Genomic DNA, 26,519 nt, shown 5'->3' on the forward strand with positions numbered 1-26,519 from the left:
TATATAGTTTATTTGGTACATTTGTTATATAATATAAATATATTTTCTGATTGTGAATTTTTGGACCAAAGTTTATATATATATATATATATATATATATATCCTAAATATTGAATCAAAAAATGTTATATGATTCCGTCTTAAGTACCATTTAATTTGGAAACTCTGTTATGTGTAACTTATAAAGTTGGTCTAAATTTGGTGATCAAATCTAAAGTTCTAGAATGAAATTTAATTTCAAATAAAATATAGTCATTTGGTTTAAGTAAAGGATTATAAGTCTTACGACATTGTAACTACTTCCTAATTAACTTTGCAAAAGGCATGTAGGTTGCAAGTTCGTGTCAATGGCGATGCATTAACAGTTGACTAAAATTAATCCTGCAAGCTTTCTAGGATAACTAATACTTAATTAACCGAAAACAAATCAACAAACCATAATAATTGGGGAGCAATGTCCCATGGACGAACTTGTCTATATACAATACAAATTAGTATAGGAGACTCTTGAATGCAATTTTGGTTCCATTTGGTTTCGTTTTTAGTGAAGTTTTTTTTTTTAATATATATTTGGCAGAATGTTTTTTTTTGTTTAGTTTTGTTCAGTTGACGTTGCTTCATTATGAAAAACACTAATACATTAATACTGGTCTCCATTTCCATAACATATTATAGGTGTCTGTGACCAAGATTTTCAAAATAAACTATAACATAATGTTTGCTTAGTCAATACTCTATTGAGTAGAATATGATCCTACTCCCATGAATATGGGTTTCAGTTTTGTAAATGCATTTCGTTCATATATGTAAATTTATTTCATTTCAAGATTTCAGCGAAAGCAAAAAAAAAACTACATAATGAATATAAAGTATCTATCAAAATGCCTATATATTCCACACATTTACCGTAATCAGAAAGAAGAATAGTATGCTAATCAAGGGCCCCGCTTAATGAAATCCCATATTATTCAAGTTGTTAATCGAAGATAATTTGTAACAGCGCCGTATATTATTACAAATTTACAATGACGCCATTAATTAAACAAATATAAAGAAAAGAACAAATGATATACAAATTAACAAGGTCACCCAAAATTTGAATATTTAATGGCTACCAGCCTACCACACTTACCAGCATCAGATAACAACTTTGCTTCAAAGCGGCAAAGTCATATTCTCGCGCCCGTCTCTCTCTCCAACTAAACCTTCCGATGTGAAAAAAAAAACAAGCTTCCACTTAACTCAACCACCTTCACGCCTTCCCTCTCTCTCTTTCCGACCAAAACTCACCAACATGTTTCGAAATTTCGGATTCTTCTCCTTCCTCGTCTTCTCTCTGTTCTCCTTCGTCTCCTCCCACGACCTCCAAGTCCTACTCAACATCAAATCATCGCTCCTGAACTCAAACCCCGGAGTTCTAGCTTCATGGAAGCTGAACTCCGTCTCCGCTCCCTGTAGCTTCACAGGAGTAACCTGTGATGCTACAGGCTCCGTTAAAGAGATTGACCTCTCTCGTCAAGCCTTATCCGGAAAATTCCCGTTCGCTTCGCTCTGCGATCTCAAGAGTCTTCAAAAACTCTCTCTCGGATTCAACTCACTCTCAGGAACCATCCCCAGTGATATAAACAACTGCACGAATCTAACGTACTTAGATCTCGGCAACAACCTCTTCTCGGGAACTTTCCCTGAGTTCTCCTCTCTAAGCCACTTACAGTATCTGTACTTAAACAACAGCGCGTTCTCCAGCGTATTCCCGTGGAAATCGCTACGAAACGCGAAACGGCTCGTCGTTTTGAGCCTAGGCGATAACCCCTTCGATACGACGCCGTTTCCAGAAGAGATTGTTTCTCTGAAGAGTCTGACGTGGCTATACTTATCCAACTGCAGCATCGCGGGTAAACTCCCTTCGGCGATCGGAGACTTGACGGAGCTTCGGAACTTGGAGATCTCCGATAGCGATCTCACCGGAGAGATTCCTCCCGAGATCGTGAAACTCACAAAGCTCCGGCAGCTAGAGCTCTACAACAACAGCTTGACCGGGAAGCTTCCTCGCGGATTCGGGAGCTTGACGAATCTGACTCGCGTGGATGCTTCCATGAACTATCTAGAAGGCGATTTATCGGAGCTCCGATCTCTAACCAACCTCGTCTCGCTACAGCTCTTCGAAAACAAACTCTCCGGCGAGATTCCTCCCGAGTTCGGCGAGTTTGAAGATCTCGTTAACCTCTCTCTGTATACCAACAACTTAACCGGTCCTCTCCCTCAAAAACTCGGTTCAGTTTCTGATTTTGATTTCATCGATGCGTCTGAGAATCGCTTAACCGGACCGATCCCTCCGGATATGTGCAAGAGAGGGAAGATGAAAGATCTTCTCCTCCTCCAAAACAATCTCACAGGCTCAATCCCTGAGTCGTACGCCAGCTGTTTAACTCTCGAACGTTTTAGAGTTAGTGACAACTCGCTCAACGGAACTGTTCCAGCTGGACTCTGGGGCTTACCGAGGGTCGAGATCATCGACGTAGCCGTTAACAACTTCGAAGGTCCGATCACAGCCGATGTTAAAAACGCGAAAATGCTCGGAACGTTGTATCTAGCGTTCAATAAGTTCTCTGATGAGTTGCCTGAGGAGATAGGTGACGTTGAAGCTTTGACTAAGGTTGAGCTTAACGATAACAGGTTTTCCGGGAAGATTCCGAGCTCTATTGGGAAGCTTAAGGGACTTAGTAGTTTGAAGATACAGAGTAATGGCTTCTCCGGTAACATACCTGACTCGATTGAATCGTGTTCGATGCTTAGTGATCTAAACATGGCGCGAAACTCGCTGTCCGGAGAGATCCCGCACACGCTTGGATCTCTCCCGACGCTCAATGCTTTGAATCTTTCGGACAACAAGCTCTCTGGGAGAATCCCAGAGAGTTTGTCGTCTCTAAGGCTTAGCCTTCTTGATCTCTCGAACAACATGTTATCAGGTCGTGTCCCTCAGAGTTTGTCATCGTATAACGGTAGCTTCGATGGCAATCCGGGACTCTGCAGCATGACGATTAAATCGTTTAACCGGTGCATTAACTCTTCAGGCTCGCATCGAGACACGCACGTCTTTGTGCTGTGTTTAGTCTTCGGTTTACTGATCTTACTTGCGTCTCTTGTGTTTTACTTGTACCTCAAGGAAAGCGAGAAGAAGGAAAAAAGAACTCTAAGACGTGAATCTTGGAGTATAAAGTCGTTCCAAAGGATGAGTTTCACCGAAGATGATATCATCGATTCGATCAAAGAAGAGAACTTAATCGGTAGAGGAGGATGTGGCGATGTATACAGAGTACTACTCGGCGATGGTAAAGAACTAGCTGTCAAACACCTTCGACGTAGTAGCACAGACTCATTTAGCAGCGCGATGCCTATTCTCAACGAAAAGGAAGGAAGATCGAAAGAGTTTGAAACAGAGGTGCAAACACTAAGCTCAATACGTCACTTAAACGTGGTGAAACTCTATTGTAGCATCACGAGCGATGACTCGAGCTTGCTGGTGTATGAGTACTTGCCTAATGGGAGCTTATGGGACAAGCTTCACTCGTGCAAGAAGTCCAATCTCGGTTGGGAAACTCGGTTTGATATCGCTCTTGGTGCAGCGAAAGGACTCGAGTACTTGCATCATGGATACGAGAGGCCGGTGATTCACCGCGATGTTAAATCAAGTAACATATTGCTAGATGAGTCCTTCAAGCCTAGGATTGCTGATTTTGGTCTTGCCAAGATTCTTCAGACCAACAATGGTGGTCTAGATTCTTCTCATGTCGTTGCGGGAACGTACGGTTACATAGCTCCAGGTAATGAGACTTATTAAACTCTTATTGATCAGTTTGTTATGGTGTTACATTTTTTTAACATCAAAGCCCTTATTGTTGCAGAGTATGGATACGCGTCGAAAGTGAATGAGAAATGCGATGTGTATAGCTTCGGCGTTGTGTTAATGGAACTAGTCACGGGGAAAAAACCGATAGAGGCGGAGTTTGGAGAGAGCAAAGACATAGTGAATTGGGTTAGTAACAATCTGAAGAGCAAAGAGAGTGTTATGGAGATTGTGGACAAGAAGATAGGAGAAATGTATAGAGAAGATGCAATCAAGATGCTGAGGGTTGCAATCCTATGCACCGCGAGACAACCTGGAGTAAGGCCGACGATGAGGAGTGTGGTTCAGATGATCGAGGACGCTGAACCGTGTAGATTGATGGGCATTGTGATTAGTAAAGAGAGTGATGTGAAGAGCAAATAAATAAGTTGATAACTGAGGACTAGGCCCAAATCTCTCCCCTCACTAATGTGGATCATTTAGATTTGGTACGACTAGGGATGTTAACAATGGGTTTTTACCCATAGGTAGGGATGTTGTCATGGGCAAAAAAACCCGGCCCGGCCCGAACCCAAACTAAACCCGCCCAGAAAATACCCTAAACTATAAAACCCGAAAAAAACCCGGTACTATTAGGGTAACTCGCGAAAAACCCTAGAACTTTAGGGTTACCCACGGGTACCCGAAAAAACTCTTTTTTGAGTTTTGTGGTTTTTTAGTTAAAGTTTTATAGTTTTAACTTAAATTTATATGTATTGAATATTTAATTTTAATCATGTTTTGTATTAAATTTGATTAATTTTCAATTATCAAATTTATTTTCTGTATAAAGTAACAAATAAAATTTTCATCATTCATAATTTTCAATTTGCAAATTTATACTATATCCATAATGTAAGTAAATAAATAAGTTATAGAGAGTGCAAAATTTAATAGTGGGCATTGTATGTTTTGATTTATACATCTAATTTTTGATTTCAATCATTTAAATCCTTAAAAATTAGGGTAAAAGTCGTCCTTTCAATTATATATATATATATATATATTTAAAAACCCATAGGGTACCCGAAACCCGATAGGGTAAAACCCGAACGGGTAATTTATAAATCAAGACCCGCCCAAAATAAACCCGCGAATTTTGAAAACTGAATATACGGGTTTTGGTTTTTAAATTCCAACCGGGTTTAGGGTACCCTATGGGTAAAAACCCATTGTTAACATCCCTACCCATAGGGTACCCTAAACCCGGTTGGAATTTAAAAACCAAAACCCGTATATTCAGTTTTCAAAATTCGCGGGTTTATTTTGGGCGGGTCTTGATTTATAAATTACCCGTTCGGGTTTTACCCTATCGGGTTTCGGGTACCCTATGGGTTTTTAAATATATATATATATATATAATTGAAAGGACGACTTTTACCCTAATTTTTAAGGATTTAAATGATTGAAATCAAAAATTAGATGTATAAATCAAAACATACAATGCCCACTATTAAATTTTGCACTCTCTATAACTTATTTATTTACTTACATTATGGATATAGTATAAATTTGCAAATTGAAAATTATGAATGATGAAAATTTTATTTGTTACTTTATACAGAAAATAAATTTGATAATTGAAAATTAATCAAATTTAATACAAAACATGATTAAAATTAAATATTCAATACATATAAATTTAAGTTAAAACTATAAAACTTTAACTAAAAAACCACAAAACTCAAAAAAGAGTTTTTTCGGGTACCCGTGGGTAACCCTAAAGTTCTAGGGTTTTTCGCGAGTTACCCTAATAGTACCGGGTTTTTTTCGGGTTTTATAGTTTAGGGTATTTTCTGGGCGGGTTTAGTTTGGGTTCGGGCCGGGCCGGGTTTTTTTGCCCATGACAACATCCCTAGGTACGACGTAAGAGAGTTTAGATGGAGAATGTGATTGTAGTACTGGTTATGGAATCTTAGGTAATGTAATGTTCTGTGTTACAAAAAAAAGGGTAATGTAATGTTCTCTGATGTAAACTATTTCTTGTAATTGTAGAATTTTGGGAATGCCAACTACTATGTGAAATCTTTTAGTGGCTAGATGCACTATACTTTGGCTAAAACAAATGCATATTCGACTTATAAAATAGTGACTACCAAACAGTACAAAGCGATCAGTTTGTTATGACTTCTCAAAACGAAACCAAATCCAAATTGAGTTCTTGTGATGATGAATTGATGATGAAATGAAAATTATTATCGTGTAGCGGTTCAAAATAATGAAAGGATAACACCGTCACCCGTGATTCTTAGAAGTTGGTCAAATGTACATGTACGTGTGCTCAATACTTATAGTTGCCGACTTTGACTAACATATAATACTCTATTCCTACACTATCAGACAATAACGCATTCTACCAAACGATAAACCTCTGTTTATTTATTTTAATTCTGAAGAGGGTGTGATAGTTATTAGTTTTTTTTTTTTTTTGTCATCTCGTTTTATTAAATGGCTAAAAGCCAACCAACCGGTACAAAATATAAAATAAAGGACAAAGGTAAAGCCCAAACGTACAAATAACTAAGGCCTAACCGCAAAGGCCATATAAAAGCCCAACAGAGAAAGAGGCTCAAGACAGCTCACAGCCAACGTGTCAAACGTAAGCGGTAGACGGACGCGTGGCGGAAGAGCAGAGTCATCCCTTTCTTCACCAATTTCCAAGCCGTTGCCGGATTTCTAACCGGAGATCCACCGGATACTGACCGGAACAGGAAGCTCAAGAATCGAACATCCAAGTACAACTAAAGCTCAAAAGTGGTAGAGCTATGAACCGCACCATCTCTTCATTGAAAATCAAATCGGTCTCACCAAGTTCCAACGAAAACAAAAGAAGCTGTGAATCTAACAAATTTAAAAAAGCCACCTTTAATGATAAGAATAAACGTGAAGGTGGAACAACCCAATAATGGGAGAAAGATCACAGCGACCAAATAATAACTCAGCAAAACCGATTTGATAAGGAAAACCAAAGAAAAGATTGAAAGTATAAAACATAGAGAAAATTAAAAAACCGGATGAACCGGACGAAACATCATTGAAATTCATCAGAGATGAGTGATGAATCTCAAGTTACAAGCCGGCCAAGTCGATGCTTTGGGAGCCACCGCTTGCCAGAGTCGATAGCCGGCCAACTCGGTGCTTTATGAGCCACCGGTTGCCAGAGTCAAAGCCCGAACCTCGGGAGTCAAGAGCCAGAAACAAAGAAATGATTCCGGCGAACAGAACAAACGAATTCTCTCTCTGAAAGATTTTGAAGAGAGAAGAGAGAGAGTTCTTGTTCTTATCAGTGGCAGATCCATCGTAGTTATTAGTTTCTTATATAAGAGCATAAGACATATAGTTTACATTTGAATTCCCTAGTAGATGGAGGAAATAACGTAGTAAAAAAATCAAGTGTTGCACAATACCCGTAATAGAACAACCTTAATGCAGACAAACATCATAATTCCATTAGTTTATAATTGCATTATTTACAAATATATTGATAAGAAACTAATTCATCATATACCTAACACATTGCCACAAGACTAATCTTACAACTTTTAACACAATTTAAAAAGCTGTCTCCCCCACACCCCATCTTTTTTGTTCCCTTGGTTTGCATTTCAATCCAAAGGCTGCAGCAACACATAAGTCAATATTTAATAGCCAACTCAAAAAAACAGTTAACAATGTAATGCGATTAGTGTCGTGACACACTAAAAAAACATATGCATTCATGAGAGAATTTGTCGTTGACCAAAGCCCACTATGTGGCATAGCCTTTGTTAGTGGGTTTAACTTGATTTTTGTAAACAATCATAACCATTAACGATCCAGAAGCGAATCTAGAAGCTATAATAAAGTTGAAACAATACAGAGACCAGAGTTGTGGTAACATAAAAGATAACAGCTTCTGCTTCTAAGTACATCCGATTACATACGTGTACACAAAGCTAACCAAAGAACTGTCTCCTACCACTATACAACAGGTTTTAAATCTTTCTCTATTTCCCCCAAAACAGAAAGAATTATCCGTAACCAAGGTTTCGTCAGCGGAATAGATCTTGGAATGACCACATTACAAATCTTGCAAAGATATCAGACTCCAGGAACTCAATGTGCGCAGCTCGACCGATGAACGAGTTGAGGTTACGGCCATACAAGGTTGTGTCAAAGTTGACATCACAGCGCATGAACACTCTCTGGTGGTGAGAAGTTTCTAGTGTCGGCCCACGTATTTGGTCCATACAGTTATTAAGCATCTCCAAGAAGGCAACGCTTCTTTTTGAGTTGTCGGAAGAAGCTGGTTGGCACGACTCGATCCTAGCTGAGTGATATGGAACATACCCATCCTGTGATTACAAAAAAAAAAAGTATTGTTAATTAGGAATAAATCTAGTAAGATATTTGTATTAAAAATTTCAACCAATTTTTTTTTTTACAAATTTGGGAGTCTAAAAACTTTTTTTCGCGCAAAGTGGGCTTATGTCTATGTAATTTTCTTCAAAATATTTCATTCGGCTTTGCTCAGGACCAGTCCCTGCTTATAAATGTATAACGGAATGTACCTGAGGAGATGACAGGAGAATAATATTCTTGAAACTGTCCAGCGTCTTTTGCTGAAAAGAGTTTCAAAAACTGACATTAGAACCAGAGAACAAAGATTTGTTTCAAAACTGATACAAAAACTTGATGAAAATGTTAGGATCTTTATCTACCTTACAGAGCTTGTAAAAGAAAGTGTTCTGGAGATCAGGATCATCAGTGAGCGTGAGCTGATGAATAACCTGAGTACTCTTCAACTTCTTGAGGAGCCAAAGTCCAGAATTAAACAAGGAGTTTGAACTGTATAGATAACCCAAGTGTGGACCCGAAAGCGATAGATATGTGTGTAGATACTTCCTGTATGGTCCCATCAAACTATCTGCAACAACATAAAACATAATGATGAACACAAAATTTATCGAGATTCTAAGAGCATTCATTCATTACCTGCTAGTGCGGCTCTGATGATGACATTGCCGATTGAATGTCCAACAAAACTCAGCTTAACGTTTTTCAAGCGTCCGTATTTGGCATGTTTATCCATTTTCTTCTTGAAGAAAGAGACAACTTCATGTGCAAGCCTCTGTCCCATTTCCCTGAAATCTCCATGTGTTTTCTCCTCATTTGATTCAGACATGAGACACTCTATCTTTGGATCAATCATGAGCCACTGGTTCCTGATAAGCCTTAGGTCTAAGTGATGCCCCTATAGTAAATTAACAAAAATCAACTTGACTAACAAAAATTAAAAAAATATAAAAAGAAGCAATTTGAGCAAAGATATAATGATTGATTACTTGCCTGGAAACCATGAACAAACACGACGATCTTCAGCTCACGTCCACTATGCTGTGGAGTATTATGTTTTATTGACCTATTCTCGTCATTAAGCAAGCTAGAATCAATTTTATCAACATGTCTCATGGAGGATCTATCACTGAAAGTACGTTTTGGTGCATTCCAGACACGCTCAATTATAACAATAGGAACTCTCATAGGATCACCAAATATATGCATGTCCTGTATCCCCCGATTGTTTATCTGCACCCATTAGTTGTCACAAATGAATATTTACAACTTATGAAGCCAACAGGTAACTGAAACACTGAAAGACAAACCCGCATTTGTGCAATGCTTCGACGGTGAAGATCAGCGCGGGTGGCTGCAACTTGCGCAGGCTGCATAAGAGCAAAAGAATTGGATGAGTAAAGCTAAGCTTGCTTTCGGAAACACAGACTGTAATTATAACTTACATCATTCAGCTTTAACACACTTGTGGTGGCTCTTTTGTGCGAACTATGGTTTGAAGTATCATCCATTCCACTTATAAAATGATGCGGCATTTCAACTTTTGAGTACACCATCCATATTGACCATTCAGCCCTGCGATCCTTTGTCCAGGTGTCACGAAGATATTCCAAGATTTTTGTGTTATTCTCCCTGAAAAGGACAAATAGGATCAATGATCAGAATAAGATCAAAGTATGACTTCATAAACAATCTGAACCTGCAGGCTTATTACCGATGAAACGCCAGAAAGGTATTCCAGAGATGATGGAGCTGGGTGCCTAGCAAGTGGAATGTGCGAGATAGATGCTCTTTAGAGAAGTTATGAAGCCACTCATCATCATTTTCCAAATCAAATGGGGAATTCAATTTCTGCGCCAAGAAGGGAGAAACAAGCTTATACTCCAGAAGATAGTGAAACACAAAATAATAGATAAAGTACACACTCTGTTGCAAAATAAAGCCAAGGACCTCAAGATTGTTTTGCTGCTTGCCTTGTCCTAAGCCTTCTTCATCTTCAACAGGTTCAGGTAAAAGAGTGTTGTCCATAGTGGATACAAACTCAGACAAGTCGATTGTTTGACCAACTGCCTTGCTTAGTCTTTGCATTTCTTCAAGCAAAGTGTCACGCGCTTCAAGTAGGGATTTAACGAATGACACCAGCTTCTTGTCAGCAGAAGCAATCTGAGCACAAGGTGTGTTAGACATATTAGACAAGAACATATGTCTACAACAGCTTTAACATTCAGAAGGTAGAGATTTTAGAGAAGAATAAAAGTATAAAGTTCATCTTCATAACAAAAGAACAATTGATTATAAAGACCATGATAAGATCATCATGGCAAATTGATTTGCTGAATCAAAAAAGAGTTTAGTCCATGATGACATGATAGTGTAAGAGCACATACTTTCTTGGAAGACTGAACACTGCCGCTGGCTAAATTTTTACCATTACTCGAATCACTGCACAAAACATACTTGTAGAGATACATTAAACTCAGCAGAAGTGGAATTCAACAATGGTCAGTGATGCAGAATCCAACTATAAGTGAACATACCTTGACAAAACTGCAGGACGTTTGTAAGCAGCGGATTTCATGACACTGACGTGGACACTCACATCGATAAGAACGGCGTGAAGGGTGTCAAAGTGGACCGGACAGTAAGAATGCAGGCCTGAGAGAGCTTTAGGAGGAATACGAAAATCATGCGCTGCTGCAGGGAAAGCATCTATACTCTCTATAATAGGAGAGTATAAAAGCTCAAACCTCAATATAACAGCAGATGTAGCTGACCCCTGCATCATTCACAACTGCTCATTTACTCTACTAGTCACTAAGATCAACAAAGTCAGCAGCTAAGATAAGAGAAGAAAGAGCTTTTTTACCTCATATCTTTCCAATGGCATGGTGAAAGAGACCATCATGCAAAGACGAACATCCTGCCTAGCGTATTTGATGCGGAAGGGCTGTGATAAGAAACTATTGTCTTTATCATCTATCTTCCACACTCCAGATGATTCGTTGGAGGTTGCATCAAGAGCTGTGACCACAAAAGGCATATAGATTCTTATGCAAAAGATAATGATTGAGAACAAGAGGTGATGGAGAGAAGAGTACCTACCTTCATACTGAACAACTCGTGAAGGAATCCCAGAGGAGGAGGAGTTATCACCATCCTCCCATCTCATGCTGATTTTTATTTGATACCATCTAAAAGAATCAAAGAGATTTATTTTTTAAAAAATGCTTCAAAATACACACTCTAAGCTAAATAAATGAGCAAAAGTTCACAATGATAAATACCCTTGTTGGAAAAGATCAAGGTTATGGAACCTATGGATATAAACAGCAATCTCCTGAACAGTGTCGACCATAAGCACAGGCTTAACCGCCCTGGCTGCTACGTAAGCCTCAGCATCAAGCGTCTTCGTCTGCCTACTTCTCTGGCTCAGTCCAATTAACCATCCAAGACGTCTTAACATATGGAGAAACACTCACTCACATCACCCTTCTTAACAAAACTTGTGTGTTTCAGGATAATCAAATCCTGAAACCAGTTCTTATAAACCTCATACTCTTAGTTGCAAACTCATATGGTCACACACAAGCTAAGCCCTGCAGATTAGAAACACAAACACAAGGAGTGTGTGAGTCAATAACAAGATTAATAGCGTTGACAAAAAGTCAAACTTAGGTCAATGAGCTTAAAAAAAATCACCAAATCTGAGGCGGTGGATTGCAGTAATTGATAATGTTGAGAGCGAACCGTAACGTGAACCTTAAAGAGATCTGAGGATACAGGTAGATAGGAAACCTAGACAAACCCTGAGCAGAAGTAGGATCTGGGGGAAGTTGCAGGATGATGATGGTAATAAAAGTTATCTCCAGGGACTCAATTTGATTTTTTGAAACTTTTTTTTTTAAGACAGATTTGATTTTTTTGTCTTTGTCGGGTTAAAGGATGGATTAATGTTTAGGGTACGACCACACTAGTTCCTATGTCTTTTTGGCTCTATATGTTTATTTTCATACGAGAATTCGGCCAAAAAAAACCTCAACTTTACACGAATTGCCAAAACAAACATGAACTTTGGAGCTGGCCAAAAAAACACCAAACTTTCATTGACTTTAGAATTAATTAACAATGTTTTCGCTGACTTGCCAATTTAGCACGCCGTCAACAAATTTAACAGAAATATTTGACGTCGTTTATTGTTGACGTTAAGTAAAACGACGTCGTTTTCAAATGAGATGAAACGACGTCGTTTTACACGATTTGAAATTAAAAATATGTAAACCCCTGGATTCGAACCGAGGTTGGTTGGTCAAATGGGAAGGTATTTTACCACTGGGCTACTGGCACTTTCAATGTACTTACTAACATGTTTACTTTTATTTGGTACATATTAAATATAAAAAATTCTCTAAAAACTTAATAAGATCTTTAAAATTCCAAAAAATTAAAAAATAAAGAAGATTTTTATAAAATTAATTTAGAAATTAAAATTAAAAATAAGATTTTATTTTTCTTTCTAAAAAATTAAAACGAACTTTAAATTCCAAAAAATTGAAAAAATTAAAGAAATTTTTTATAACATAAATTTTGAAATTAAAATTGAAAATAAAATTTTATTTTTCTTTTAAAAAAATAAAAAATTATTTTCCTTTAAAAAAAAAAAATCTTCCAAAAATTTCATAAAATTAATTTTGAATTAAAATTAAATATTTGTTTTTCTTTAAAAAATCAAAAAAATTCCAAAATTTTCATTTTTTTAAAAAAAATCCAATTTTTTAAAAATTATAATAAAATGCAAAAAATTAAAGTTAGAATTATCAACTTTTTATGTGTGTATAATTAATTTCAACTTTTAGCAAATGTATTAAAAAATTGAAAATTTTGGAAGATTTTTTATTTTTTTGAAAAGAAAAAATAAAATTTTATTTTCTATTTTAATTTCAAAATTAATTTTATAAAAAATTTCTTTATTTTTTCAATTTTTTTTGAATTTTAAAGATCTTTTTAAGTTTTTAGAAAATTTTGGAAGAGTTTTTATTTTTTAAAAAGAAAAATAAAATCTTATTTTTAATTTTAATTTCTAAATTAATTTTATAAAAATCTTCTTTATTTTTTAATTTTTTAGAATTTTAAAGATCTTATTAAGTTTTTAGAGAATTTTTTATATTTATTATGTACCAAATAAAAATAAACATGTTAGTAAGTACATTGAAAGTGCCAGTAGCCCAGTGGTAAAATACCTTCCCGTTTAACCAACCAACCTGGGTTTGAATCCAGGGGTTTACATATTTTTAATTTCAAATCGTGTAAAACGACGTCGTTTCATCTCATTTGAAAACGACGTCGTTTCACTTAACGTCAACAATAAACGACGTCAAATATTTCTGTTAAATTTGTTGACGGCGTGCTAAATTGGCAAGTCAGCGAAAACATTGTTAATTAATTCTAAAGTCAATGAAAGTTTGGTGTTTTTTTGGCCAGCCCCAAAGTTCATGTTTGTTTTGGCAATTCGTGTAAAGTTGAGGTTTTTTTTGGCCGAATTCCCATTTTCATATCGATATTTTCTTCTCTTTTTTTTTTTTGCGCCGAATCGACCCGCCATTTTAACGGCCTAAGATGAGTTAACGGCCCGTTTTATCTGGGCTATTTAGAAGGCCCATGTAAGAGTACAATACATATTATCGTTTTAAGAGAAGGCTCAAAATATAAACACAGAGGTATTATAGACGGTAAACTTTTTTTTGGTATGGTCTTTTACGACTAAAACATCTTCAAAGTACATTAGAGAATATTTGGTCGTTGAGAACACACTTTTCAATATCCATTAATGAACTGAATAATGCCATTTAATTATTTTGTATTCTTTTCTTATGCAGAGGGTTGATGTGGTGTGTCTACTGTCTACTGTCTAGGTCTTTTGTTTGTTTGTTCAGTGGTGGTGTCTAAGGTCAGCCTTAATCTCTTAAAAGTTAAAACCATTAATGAATTGAATAATGACTTTTAGTTTAAGAATTCTTTTGATAGAAGGAAATCCATGTATTATCTTTCTATTCAAAACGATGAGAATAAAATATGGTCTAACCAGTAAATGCAAAGGAAATAAATGAAATGAAATCCTCTTGGTGTATTTTTTCTTCTTTTTTTTGTAACACAAAATCTTCTTGGTGTATATAACAAATTCACCAAGAAGAAAAGCATAAATTATACATTTGATTTTAGAGATTTTATCTATTTGCTAAAAAAGGAGGAGTTGACTTTTACCTTTTTCTTCTTTATCGGCAAATGTGAGTGATTACGTGACAAATGCAGAGTCGCAATATTGAATGAATTTGCTTTTGTAACATGCACTGTAATTATTTGTTTCTGACCCGTGCCATACACATTGACGCTTGTTTGTTATGTATATAACATAAGTACTAGATTTTGACCCGCGCTTTCAAAGCGCGGGTTTATTTTTGTTTTTTTTTTTTGCAATTGACAAATATTTAGTAAATGTTACATTTTCATATATTTGTGTTTTATTTTATAAAAAACTTAAAAAATTTTATCTTTTTCATTTTAAATGACTATTTATGTTTAAAAAATTAAACTTTATTTTTTTAATGAATTAAGTTGGTATAACTCTGATAAATTAATTTTATCATGGGGTTAATATTTTAATTAAAAAATTATATACTTTTAATAAAGATTTATATTTTTCAATAAAAAAATTCAATTATTTTTATGAATGCTTCAATTATATAAAGAAAAGAAAAAAGTTATAATTAAGAATAGTTGAAAAAAAATTATTTGAATTTGGATTCAATGGCCCAAAGGAAAAAAAAAGTGAGAATTGAATTTGATTTTTTAATAGGTCCAAATAGCTCAAGAGAGATTTGATGTGGGCTGGATCCAAAAATAATGATCCAATATAGATTTGTTATTAATATTATTTAATTGCCCTTAATGAAACATGCAATGTTAGTGAATGAAAGGGCAGGCTAAGGTAATTATGACAATAGGATCCTGCTTTAATAGTATAGATCATTTACACTTCTTTAGTTCAGCTTGTAACTATTTTCTCTCTTCCTCGGTTTCTCCTCTCAAAATGAAGAGCTTTGATACGGTGGAATCCGGTGACGCCACCGGGAATAACTTCGACGATGATGGTCGGGAGAAGAGAACGGGGACGTTGATGACGGCGAGTGCGCACATAATCACGGCGGTGGTAGGCTCAGGAGTGTTGTCGTTGGCTTGGGCTATAGCACAACTTGGTTGGGTGGCAGGAATAGTGATTCTTGTAACTTTTGCCGTCATCAATTACTACACATCCACTATGCTCGCTGATTGTTATCGGTCGGACACCGGAACACGCAATTGTACTTACATGGACGTCGTCCGAGCTTACCTTGGTATGTCTTTTATTAATGTTTGGCATGTTTGAAAATATAAACAACATGGTATAGTTCATTGGCTTTGAAAAAATTTACTTTATTTTAGTTGTAAATAACTTAAGGATTACAAAAATCGAATGAAGTTAGTTAGGATTAGTTTGATTTGAAGATTTTTTTTTTCGTCAAAAGTTGTAACATTTCTGTTTCGGGTTGTTTTAATATAATTTGATTTTAAAAAACAGGTGGTAGGAAAGTGCAGTTATGTGGACTGGCACAATACGGGTGTTTCATAGGGGTCACTATTGGTTACACCATCACTGCATCCATAAGCTTAGTGTAAGTTGCAACTTGTGACTTATTTTTGATTACGTTATGGTTACTAACGTTTTGTGAAGAAAAAATAAGTCTTGGTTAATATGTCGTGTTGGCTAGAGCGATTGGGAAAGCAAATTGTTTTCATGACAAAGGACATGGGGAGAAATGTTCCATGCCAAATTATCCATTCATGGCGGTCTTCGGGATCGTGGAGATTATTCTTAGTCAGATTCCTAGCTTTCACAAGCTCTCTTTTCTCTCCATTATCGCCACCGTTATGTCCTTTTCTTATGCGTCTATCGGAATTGGTTTAGCCATGGCCGTTGTGGCAAGTACGCTTCTCTCTCCTTATCTTATCTTTTTGTCTTTAAAATATACATTTGTAAAACATGCTCACGCAATTTCAAAACCCTATGCAAATATCTTGACACATGCATTTAGTTGTTTATTTTTCTGTTTTTACATAAAAATTTAGGAGCTCTGAGATACGTCTATACACATATTCAAAACTGATTATAAACTGGGTTGACTTGTTCGATTGCATTAGTTGTCAATCTTTTCAAACGCCCTCGTACATACAAAAAGTTTGTTTAGGTAGAAAAGCATCTCGATCTAAGCCTCATATATTGTAGGATTCTCACAGATTTGTAAGATGATATATGCATGTGATTTTTCTAACTAAAAGGGTGTGATATGAAAGGTGGGAAGGTTGGCAAGACGGGGGCTACGGGCACAGTGGTTGGAGTGGAGGTAACTGCCTCTGACAAAATATGGAAGTCTTTTCAAGCGACTGGAGACATTGCTTTTTCATACGCTTATTCCAGTATTCTCGTTGAGATTCAGGCATGCATTAATCTTTTCTTTTATAGATGTTTTGGTGGTCATCATCAAAATAGCTAGTGTGGCAATTTTTTTATATCATTATTGCTTTTTATTTGCATTTGAGTTTAAAAATCATATGATATATGTTGGTTTGGTTAATAACTTTTGATGATGTTATTAATTATGATTCTTATCAAGAGAATATATATCTTGAATTTGACACAGATCACTTTAAATAATAATTAGCCTTCAACCGCGGTTCATACGTTAAGCTCTTAAAAAACAATGAATCTCAAACGTTTTCTTTCTTTGCTTTTTAGGATACATTGAGATCAAGCCCGCCAGAGAACAAAGTCATGAAGAAAGCAAGCCTTGCCGGAGTCTCAACTACAACTTTTTTCTACATGTTATGTGGCTGCATTGGATACGCCGCATTTGGAAACAAAGCCCCTGGAGACTTCCTTACCGACTTTTTTTATGAACCTTACTGGCTCATCGATTTTGCCAATGCTTGCATTGTCCTCCACCTAATAGCAGCCTATCAGGTAAACTCATAAGAATATAGCTTGAGTCTCAGATCAAGGATTGCTCGATTATAAAGAAATAATTAGTACCTACTACTAACAACTTTGAAGTTACCGAAGTCTCAAGATGAAAACAAACATTGATGATGTTTTTAAAATGGGCAGGTGTTTGCACAACCAATATTCCAATTTGTTGAGAACAAATGCAACAAAGCATGGCCAGAAAGCAATTTCATCACCAAAGAACATTCGATGAACATACTATTCCTCGGAAAATGTCGCATCAGCTTCTTCAGACTGGTGTGGAGGACAGCTTATGTGATTTTCACAACAGTTGTAGCAATGATATTCCCCTTCTTTAACGCGATCTTGGGTCTTATCGGGGCAGCCGCATTCTGGCCGCTAACAGTTTACTTCCCGGTGGAGATGCACATCTCGCAGAGAAAGATTAAGAAGCATTCTATGAGATGGATAGGGTTGAAACTCCTTGTATTGGTTTGTTTGATTGTTACCCTCCTAGCCGCAATAGGATCCATCGTCGGCTTGATAAAAAGTGTCAAGGCATACAAGCATTTCCACAGTTAAGATTAGTTACTTGTAACCTAAGCTATCTGAAATTTGTGGTGACTACTTCGTTCAAGACAAAACAGTTGGTAGTAACTACCGCTACATATTGTTGTGCATGTCTGTCTTGTGTATCTTATATAGTTAACGGCGTTGACTTGCACGCTTGCTTATCCGGTTTATAGAACATTGGTATTATGGCCTTATGGGAGCAGATTTACTTTGAAGTGTTCAAAGAAACATTCATATTGTAATGTTTTTATCAAAAATTTCAATCCTATATTGGAACTAATAAGTGTTTCAAAAAAAATATTGAAACTAATATTTTGTATTGTTCCATTAGATTGAAAAAAAGAAGCAAAAGTGTAATAGAAAACAAAAATTTGGAAAAAAGGAGGAAAATTTAAGGTCTAAGTCAATAGCCTACACATGACAAAAAAGGAGGAGAGTATGAAACCAAAGGATCTAGACCTTAGAGCATCTTTAACCGTGTCTCTTAGCCCGTCTCTTAGTGTTATTAAGTTAAAAAAAAAAAGAAAAAATGCAATTATCTTTAGGGACGTCTCTTAATCAAGAGACATAAGAGACGCCTCTTGTAGACAGACGTCACTTTCTCTTGCTTCCTGTTGAATCTCTCGTCCCCTTCCCAGAATCAGATGAATTTGTCTCCTCTCTTCCTCACTTTTGATTGATAATACTCATGAGTGGAAGTTCAAGCAGGGAGGCCCTTTGTGGCATTGTAGGTTTCAATTGAATCAATGCTCTCTCTGATGCTTTCCTTGAATCAATAGAGAGGAGGAGGGAAGGATAACGGAATTGAAACCCAGTGGACCAGTGGCGTTAACAGCGGAGGAATAAGCCGTTTCCTTGAATCAGTCTCTCTCTCTCTCTCTATCTGAAACTATTAAGCATGCCATCAGATCCCAGAATCGTGTCATTGTTGAAGGAAATAATCTGGTGAGTCAGTCTTTTGAATCATTGTGTGTTCTGTATGTATATATTGTTTGCTCAGTTTTTGCGTTGAAAGAATGAGTTGTTAAAGTTTTCGTTTTGGTTAATACTTCTCGGCTCAGGTTTGTATTGGAGACTTTGATTGATTCCTACTTCTACAACACTTGGTCCCTCATTTGTCGGCTGCGAGAGGTGGGCGGATACTTCTTCATCTCGTGAAGAACATCCTCCTAACATAGACAAACGCTCGCTTCAAAATCTGCTCTTCTTTCTCCATGTTCCTCGAACTGGAGGCAGGACTTCTTTTCACTGGTGATGATCTCTCTCTCTTACCAAAAGTTTTTTTTATGAGTTAATTGATTTTTTTTATTCGATTAATGCTTTGTTTTTGGTAGTTTCTTGAGGAAGTTTCCTGAGTTTGCTGAGTTTCTGATGCAGCAACGGCAGTGGCGTATTGGAATTACTTCATACGGCTAGAGATGAAGCTGAGTATGTTGTGTTGCGCTGTATCACATGGTTTTTTCTCACAGTGGTTGCAAACTCAAAGAGGGATTGTCTGGTTGATCTTGCTTTCTTGTTGTCACTTCAGAACGAGCTGTGGAGTGAGAACCATTTGGTTGTGCAATTGATTCTACTCTTTTGGTACCCTGCAAGTGTTGAAGAGGAAGATTATTTTGCTGTGTGGCATTGCTGGAAATACAGAGAGTTACAAGCAGCACGTTGTGGCAGTATTCAGGGCCAGTGTGCCTATGAACAGAGAGGATTAAAAGGCTGGTTTCTGTGTACATGTTCCTCATTTACGCATCTCCTGTAGGAGATTACCTTGAGATAACAATGTTTTTTTTTAAGAACTTCAAAATAAGAGACTACCATTGGAGACCCAAAATCAATAAGTTCTTAACTAAAGTTCTTATTTACTTTTAATTACTAAAATAATGAATAAGAGACCCAAATGGGGTTATGGGTTAATCATGCTCTTAGATCTACTAAATTTTCATTCACTGTACTATTCGATCAGCTGCGTGTACTCTGAGGCCTGTCTCTAAAGGTGTGCTGATGGAGCATTTGCACAGAGCCCAAAAAGATTTTAAGCAATTTTAGATATAATTTAGGGCATTTTTTAAATAATTTAGAGCTCTTTTTCAGACAATTATTTTGTTATTCATATGGAATATGCACAGGGTCCATAAAGACAATGAGACAGGCCTGCTCCATACCTGCTAGATCCTCTACTTTGAAATGGCTTTCGGATGTCAAGCATCTTAGTTTGCCTACTTCTTTGGCCGAGTCCATTTAACATCCAAGACGCCTTAACATATGGAGGCACTCACATCGCCTTATTGTCTTTTTGGCTCTATATAATTTTCACATCATTCTATTTTTCACTTTAAAGTATAGTTTGAGGTAAAAAGTTTCAAACTCTATTCTATTTTTCACACTATAACTAGAGTAAAAATTTGGTGAACAATAAAAAACTAAGTAAAATTTTGTGTTAAGAAAACTCGAGTAAAAAAATTGGTTAAATCTATTTATAAATTAACTCATTTATTGTTTGTTCGTTATTTTATTTTTATAATCTAAAATAAAGTAATAATGGAATAAAATCTAATTCTAATATAAAATTAATCTATTTTGAAGAAAAAGTAGAAGGATCCATTGGAGATAATTTTATGTTACTCGTTTAAAACTGAATGTTTTATGGATTATTAAAATATCTTAAAAGTAAGAATTCGTATTAAAAATCAACAACATAAGAATTCGTATAATCAGCAACATTCGTACGTCTCTTAAATTCATAGGGTTGATGTGTTAGTGGTGCCTAGATCTTGTGTTTGTTTGTTCAAAGTCAACAATTATTTATTCCCAAAATGTGCCAGTCAATCCATTACTGAATTGAATAATGACTTAGAATTTATGAATTATTTTTATAGAAGAAAATCCGTATATTATCTTTCTATTCAAAACGATGAGAATAAAATAAAGTCTAACCAACAAAATTTAAAGGAAATAAAATCTCGGTGTGGATAACAAAATTCAACATTAAGATTATGAAAAATGATACATTTGATTTTTTTAAAAGAACGAATAGACTATACATTTTTTTAACTTTATCTGATGCGTTCCAAAAGAGGTAAGAGTATCTCCAAAATATCATGACCATTGACGTTTGTTTGTGTATATAACATTAATGTCATTTACTCTTCTTTGATTCTGCTTGTAACTCTTTGCTCTCATCCTCCATTTCTCCTCTCAAAATGAAAAGCTTTGACGCGGTGCATAATCCCTCTGCGGTGGAATCCGCTGACGCCAACGTCGACGATGATGGTCGGGAGAAGAGAACGGGGACGTTGATGACGGCGAGTGCGCACATAATCACGGCTGTGATAGGTTCCGGAGTGTTGTCGTTGGCTTGGGCTATAGCACAACTTGGTTGGGTGGCAGGAACATTGATTCTTGTAACTTTTGCCGTCGTCAATTACTACACATCCACTATGCTCGCCGATTGTTATAGATCGGACGCAGGAGCTCGCAACTATACGTACATGGACGTCGTTCGATCTTACCTTGGTACGTATTGTATGTCCTTTTTATTGTCAACGACTACGTCGGTATGTTTTAACCACGAAATATAAACACAATGGTATATTCCATTAGCTATGAAAGATCTAAGTCTATTATATCCTTAGAGTATGTGTACTATGATTTTGATGAAAGGATAATGAAGATTATTTTAAGTATATTTATAGAACTACAGGTGGTAGGCAAACAGTTAGCTAAAAGCGTTTGGTTTTCTGTGTGAGATTTGTTCTTTTTATCCTGTTCCAGTTTGGTTTAGACCACCTTAAATTTGAATAATGAAAATAGTTTTTTGATGTAAAAAACAACAGGTGGTAGGAAAGTGCAGTTATGTGGACTGGCACAATACGGGTGTCTCGTAGGGGTCACTATTGGTTACACCATCACTGCATCTATAAGTTTAGTGTAAGTTGTTTCACAACTTGTAACCTCCTTTGATTATAATTTTGTGATGGTGACTAACATGTTGTTTTGTGTTGCGTCGGTTAGAGCGATTTGGAAAGCAACTTGTTTTCATAAAAAAGGACATGGTGCGAAATGCTCCATCCCAAATTATCCATTCATGGTGGCCTTCGGGGTCGTGGAAATTTTTCTTAGTCAGCTTCCTAATTTTCACAAGCTCTCTTTTCTCTCCATTATCGCCGCCATTATGTCATTCTCTTATGCGTCTATCGGAATTGGTTTAGCCATTTCCGTTGTGGCAAGTATGTTTTTCTCTCCATATCTTGTGTTTTTGTCTACTTCTGTGTAACAGGCTCAAGCAATTTCAAAACACTAGGCAAATATCTTGATACATTCATTAATATAGGCATATGATAAGCATATGAATTTTCTAACTATTGGCGCATGAAATATAAGGTGGAAAGGTTGGTAAGACGAGTGTGACGGGCACGGTGGTTGGAGTGGACGTGACCGCATCTGACAAAATATGGAAGGCGTTTCAAGCAACTGGAGACATTGCATTTTCATACTCTTTTTCCACTATTCTCGTTGAGATTCAGGCATGCATTCTTTTTCTTTTCCTATAGATATTTTGGTGGTCATCATCAAAATAGTGATTCTAGCTAGCAATTTTTTAACTGTTGCTTTTTACTTGATTTTTATTAGTATTATAGAAGAATGAATCTCATGTATCTTATTCTTTATCTTTTGTAGGATACATTGAGATCAAGCCCACCAGAAAACAAAGTCATGAAAAAAGCAACACTTGCCGGAGTCTCAACTACAACTGTTTTCTACATCTTATGTGGCTGCATGGGATATGCTGCATTTGGAAACCGAGCCCCCGGAGACTTCCTTACTGACTTTGGTTTTTATGAACCTTACTGGCTCATCAATTTTGCCAATGCTTGCATCGTCCTCCACCTAATTGCAGCCTATCAGGTGGGTCTCTGACCTAGTGCCAACTACAAACAACTTTGAAGTTACATAATTCTCAAGATGAAAATAAACATATTGATGATGTTTTTAAAAATGGGCAGGTGTTTGCACAACCAATTTTCCAACTTGTTGAGAACAAATGCAACAAAGCATGGCCAGAAAACAATTTCATCAACAAAGAACATTCGATAAACATACCATTCCTCGGAAAATGGCGCATCAACTTCTTCAGACTGGTGTGGAGGACAGCATATGTGATTTTGACAACATTTGTTGCAGTGATATTCCCCTTCTTCAACTCGATCTTGGGCCTTATCGGAGCAACAGCATTCTGGCCGCTAACAGTTTACTTCCCAGTGGAGATGCACATCTCGCAGAGAAAGGTTAAGAAGTATTCTATGAAATGGAATGCGTTGAAACTCCTTATATCGGTTTGTTTGATTGTTTCGCTCCTAGCTGCAATAGGATCCATTGTCGGCTTGATAAATAGTGTCAAGGCATACAAGCCTTTCCATAGTTAAGATTAGTTATTTGTATCCTAAGCTATCTGAATTTTGTGGGAACTATTTCTTTCAATAAAAACAGTTTGTAGTGTTGGTGCATGTCTGTCTGTCTTAAAGAGTTAACGGCGTTGGCCCAAACGCTCGCTTGTCCGGTGCGGTTTCGTCCGCTTATTTAGAATATTACTAGTATACTATTATGTGATCAGAAAGGCTTACTTTTGAAGAATGTAGAAACAGATTTTCTTTGAAGTGTTCAAGGAAACATTCATATTATCAGTATGTAATTAATGTTTTTTACAAAAATCTCAATCATATATGGGAATTGAACTAATATTTTGTATTGTTCCCTTAAATAAAAGGTAAGAAGACTAAGAGAAGAATAAAAAAAATTATAAATGGGAAGGAAAGCTTTTGTGAATAAATATATGTTGGTCAATTCAACAGTACGAAAGCCAAAAGGAAAAGGAGAAGGAGAAGGAGAAGGAGAGTGTTCAAGGGAGAAACTAGATCACTCCTTTATCTCTATGGTGTAATTTGTATGAGGTCTAATATTTGTATTTCACTTGTTGGTTAATGAAAAGTTCATGTTGAGCAAAAAAACAATGGGAGAAGGAGAGTGAAACCAAAGGATCAAAGTTCATGTCTTTTTATACTCGAACAAATTATAAGTGTTAAATACGACTTAAACTAAAAATTAATTTGAATTGTAGACCTGAATTATCAACCATTATGTTCGGCAAACTGACGTCATTTTATAATGGATAAAATCTTGAAAAAGTTGCAATAGCTGCAGATCGAACCATGGTCCCGACGATAACAATCAAATTTACATACTACTGTGCTACGACAAAATATATTGTTTGATTATTAGATTTAAAAAATATGTAGACTTTGATATTCTAAGATAAGAATTATTTTTGTTTACACATTTTATTTAATTCAAATATAGTTGCATCAGTAATTTATGTATTTAAAAAAATTTAGATTGTTATACATGTAATAAAATAGAAAATGATATTTCATAAATTATTCAATCTAATTTTAAAATGACATTTCTCAACTAGTTATCTAAATTCAAATATTTAAAATTAAAGAGTCTATATATAACAGTGATTACAATTTTTGTCTTAAAGATCAAAACTTAAATTTTAAAATAAACACTATAAATAAATCTAAATAAAATTATATAAAAATTAAAATACATAGATTTACTTTAAGCTTTATAAATTATAATTACATCTACAATCTATGTATTTTAAGTTTTATATAATTTTATTTAAATTTGTGTAAATTTTTATTTTAAAAGTTAAGTTTTGATTTTTAAGAAAAAAAATGAATCACTATTAAATAAAATTTGTAAATAAAAATAATTTTTTTATCTTAGAATATACAGATGACAGTCTATATATGTTTTAAATCTAATAAGAAAACAATAGAATTGTTGTAGCACAAAGGTACATAAGTGTGCATGAAATCTTTGGGCCAAGGTTTGATTCGCTGCAAGCACATTTTTTTCAAGATTTCTTTCATTATAAAATGACGTTGTTTTGTCTAACATAACAGTTGACTAACGCAGTGTTAGTCAAGGTAAGTTTTATGTTTCACGTTTAAAACTTTAGTTCTACAATTTAAAACAACTTTTGGATGTCAGCTAACTCTATTGCGGCCCAACCCAATGATCCATTTGTATCACAAACTTTACATTTTGATCATAAGTTATAAGCAAAATATCAAATTACTCAGTAAAACTACTTTTGTAATATTCGAATACAAAATCAATAAATGAATTTTTAAATAATATATTAACTTATTATTTAAAAAAAAACATATTAACTTATTTATTAATTATATATAGATTGGAAGCTTTAATTTATTGAATCTAACATTTTTATAAAATATTTATGAAATATAAAATTATAAAAATTAAAATGATATAAAACAATTAATATAGTTATTTGAAAGATACATAACTGTAGAGATTGAAAAATATGAACCTTTAAATATAAAATTTTCAACAGTAAGACATCAAATATAAGATTTCATTGTTCAAAACCTTAAAATTTTAAATTCTGAAGTTGTTTTTAAAATGTATAAGACTTTATATTTAAAATTCTAAAGTTACTCCTTAGAGATGCTCTTAAGATAGCTTTTGAGTGTGAAATTAGATCATTATCAATATTATCTTTCTAGCCTTATATAAATATTAACCGTATAAAATCTAGTCCAAGATAAACATTTATTGTAAAATAAATTCCTGACTTTGAATTAAGAATGAAAGAAAAACGAACGAATTCTAAGTCAAATGGTATAAAAGGAAAAAAGTGAAATGGATATTTTACGAAATCTATATGAACAGAATGTTTATAGTATATGAATCCTTTCACTTATTTTCATGTAAAATAAAATGGAAATAATATTCAAATTTATTTAGGGGGTGTTATTGGTTCTATGATTTTAATGGATTTGAAAATCCAAGCAAAATCTAGTGTTATTGGTTCTATGATTTTAAAATCTGTATTCAAATTCATTGTTATTGGTTCTATGATTTTAAAATAGATTTCAAAATTAGGTGTTATTCAATAGTAAGGATTTGATTAAGCATTTGATTTGAATTTGGATTTGAATAGATTTATAAGTGTTTTAGAGAGTAAAATACAAAGAAACAAATATTGAGTTATAGCTTGTTATTTTGAATGGATTTGTCTTATAAATTTTTTTCTAACATTTAAATTCCAATATCTCACGTTTCATCATGCAACAAAAATTCCTAAAAGCCATGGCACTTTCATCATGCAATATTCTATTATTAACACCAACTTTTATTTTTCAGTAGAATATGTCATCGTTTTTTTTTGGTAGGAGTATGTCGTTTCTTTTGAACAAAAAGTTATATTTCCTAATTTTTTTTTTATTTTCTATTATTTCTATATTGATTTTCGTTTTCCATAATACATGTGTCATGATTTCTATATAATCTTCATTATACACACAGAATTTTATAAACACACAAACACATAAAACCTAAAACCAGAAGCATCAATGGGAGAATCACATCAAGAAACACAAGACCCATCACAAGAACGAGAAAAAGGTTCATATATTCAATGGAGTCCTGAAGAAAATAAAACTTTGATCAATTTACTTTTAGATGCTGTTGCTTCGGGTTTGCGTGACAGTAATGGCACATTCAGCAAATTTACGGTGGAGAGACGAATTCTATCTACTCTCAATCGAATGCATGGATGCAATAAAACCTATCAACACTACTCAAACAGAATGAAGATCTTGTAAA

At 35.1% G+C, this 26,519-nt stretch overlaps 4 protein-coding genes across 12 annotated transcripts; 3 read left to right on the forward strand and 1 right to left on the reverse strand.

Annotated features, from left to right (window-relative positions):
* Positions 1-960: 960 nt before the first annotated feature.
* LOC103871776 (receptor-like protein kinase 7) lies at positions 961-5,925 on the forward strand. Of its 2 annotated transcripts, none has more exons than XM_033292984.1 (3): positions 961-3,824; positions 3,906-4,374; positions 5,081-5,576. In XM_033292984.1, exons 1-2 carry the CDS (start codon positions 1,295-1,297, stop codon positions 4,268-4,270), a joined length of 2,895 nt encoding a protein of 964 aa, XP_033148875.1. In that variant the 5' UTR covers positions 961-1,294; the 3' UTR covers positions 4,271-4,374; positions 5,081-5,576. The 2 variants fall into 2 exon arrangements, with proteins under 2 accessions (XP_033148875.1, XP_009148316.1); XM_009150068.3 differs by lacking the exon at positions 5,081-5,576 and adding an exon at positions 5,746-5,925 and having other exon boundaries at positions 972-3,824; positions 3,906-4,335.
* Positions 5,926-7,689: 1,764 nt separating this feature from the next.
* LOC103871777 (protein FAM135B) lies at positions 7,690-12,198 on the reverse strand. Of its 2 annotated transcripts, XM_033292985.1 has the most exons (16): positions 11,967-12,198; positions 11,921-11,935; positions 11,506-11,817; positions 11,324-11,412; positions 11,088-11,242; positions 10,759-10,997; positions 10,609-10,663; positions 10,172-10,384; positions 9,936-10,072; positions 9,667-9,853; positions 9,532-9,591; positions 9,215-9,454; positions 8,861-9,119; positions 8,587-8,792; positions 8,437-8,487; positions 7,690-8,220 (listed from the first exon to the last, which is right to left on the reverse strand). In XM_033292985.1, the coding sequence occupies exons 3-16, from the start codon at positions 11,682-11,684 to the stop codon at positions 7,918-7,920; spliced, it is 2,373 nt and encodes a 790-aa protein (XP_033148876.1). In that variant the 5' UTR covers positions 11,685-11,817; positions 11,921-11,935; positions 11,967-12,198; the 3' UTR covers positions 7,690-7,917. The 2 variants fall into 2 exon arrangements, with proteins under 2 accessions (XP_033148876.1, XP_009148318.1); XM_009150070.3 differs by lacking the exon at positions 11,921-11,935 and having other exon boundaries at positions 7,918-8,220; positions 11,981-12,191.
* A 2,939-nt stretch (positions 12,199-15,137) lies between these two features.
* LOC103871778 (amino acid permease 8-like) lies at positions 15,138-19,653 on the forward strand. Of its 7 annotated transcripts, none has more exons than XR_004458769.1 (9): positions 15,138-15,609; positions 15,834-15,927; positions 16,024-16,238; positions 16,607-16,749; positions 17,049-17,273; positions 17,418-18,773; positions 18,890-19,079; positions 19,163-19,256; positions 19,357-19,653. XR_004458769.1 is itself a non-coding variant. In XM_009150071.3 (6 exons), the coding sequence occupies exons 1-6, from the start codon at positions 15,186-15,188 to the stop codon at positions 17,835-17,837; spliced, it is 1,521 nt and encodes a 506-aa protein (XP_009148319.2). In that variant the 5' UTR covers positions 15,138-15,185; the 3' UTR covers positions 17,838-19,653. The 7 variants fall into 7 exon arrangements, 1 of the variants encoding a protein (XP_009148319.2); XR_004458770.1 differs by having other exon boundaries at positions 19,206-19,256; XR_004458768.1 differs by having other exon boundaries at positions 18,890-19,256.
* Positions 19,654-19,959: 306 nt separating this feature from the next.
* Positions 19,960-26,519, forward strand: LOC103871781 (amino acid permease 8-like). The gene is made up of 6 exons (XM_009150072.2): positions 19,960-21,335; positions 21,656-21,749; positions 21,834-22,048; positions 22,203-22,345; positions 22,500-22,727; positions 22,826-26,519. Exons 1-6 carry the CDS (start codon positions 21,023-21,025, stop codon positions 23,243-23,245), a joined length of 1,413 nt encoding a protein of 470 aa, XP_009148320.2. The 5' UTR covers positions 19,960-21,022; the 3' UTR covers positions 23,246-26,519.

This window comes from Brassica rapa, chromosome A06 (genome assembly GCF_000309985.2).
Source record: "Brassica rapa cultivar Chiifu-401-42 chromosome A06, CAAS_Brap_v3.01, whole genome shotgun sequence".
Lineage (NCBI taxonomy): Eukaryota > Viridiplantae > Streptophyta > Magnoliopsida > Brassicales > Brassicaceae > Brassica > Brassica rapa.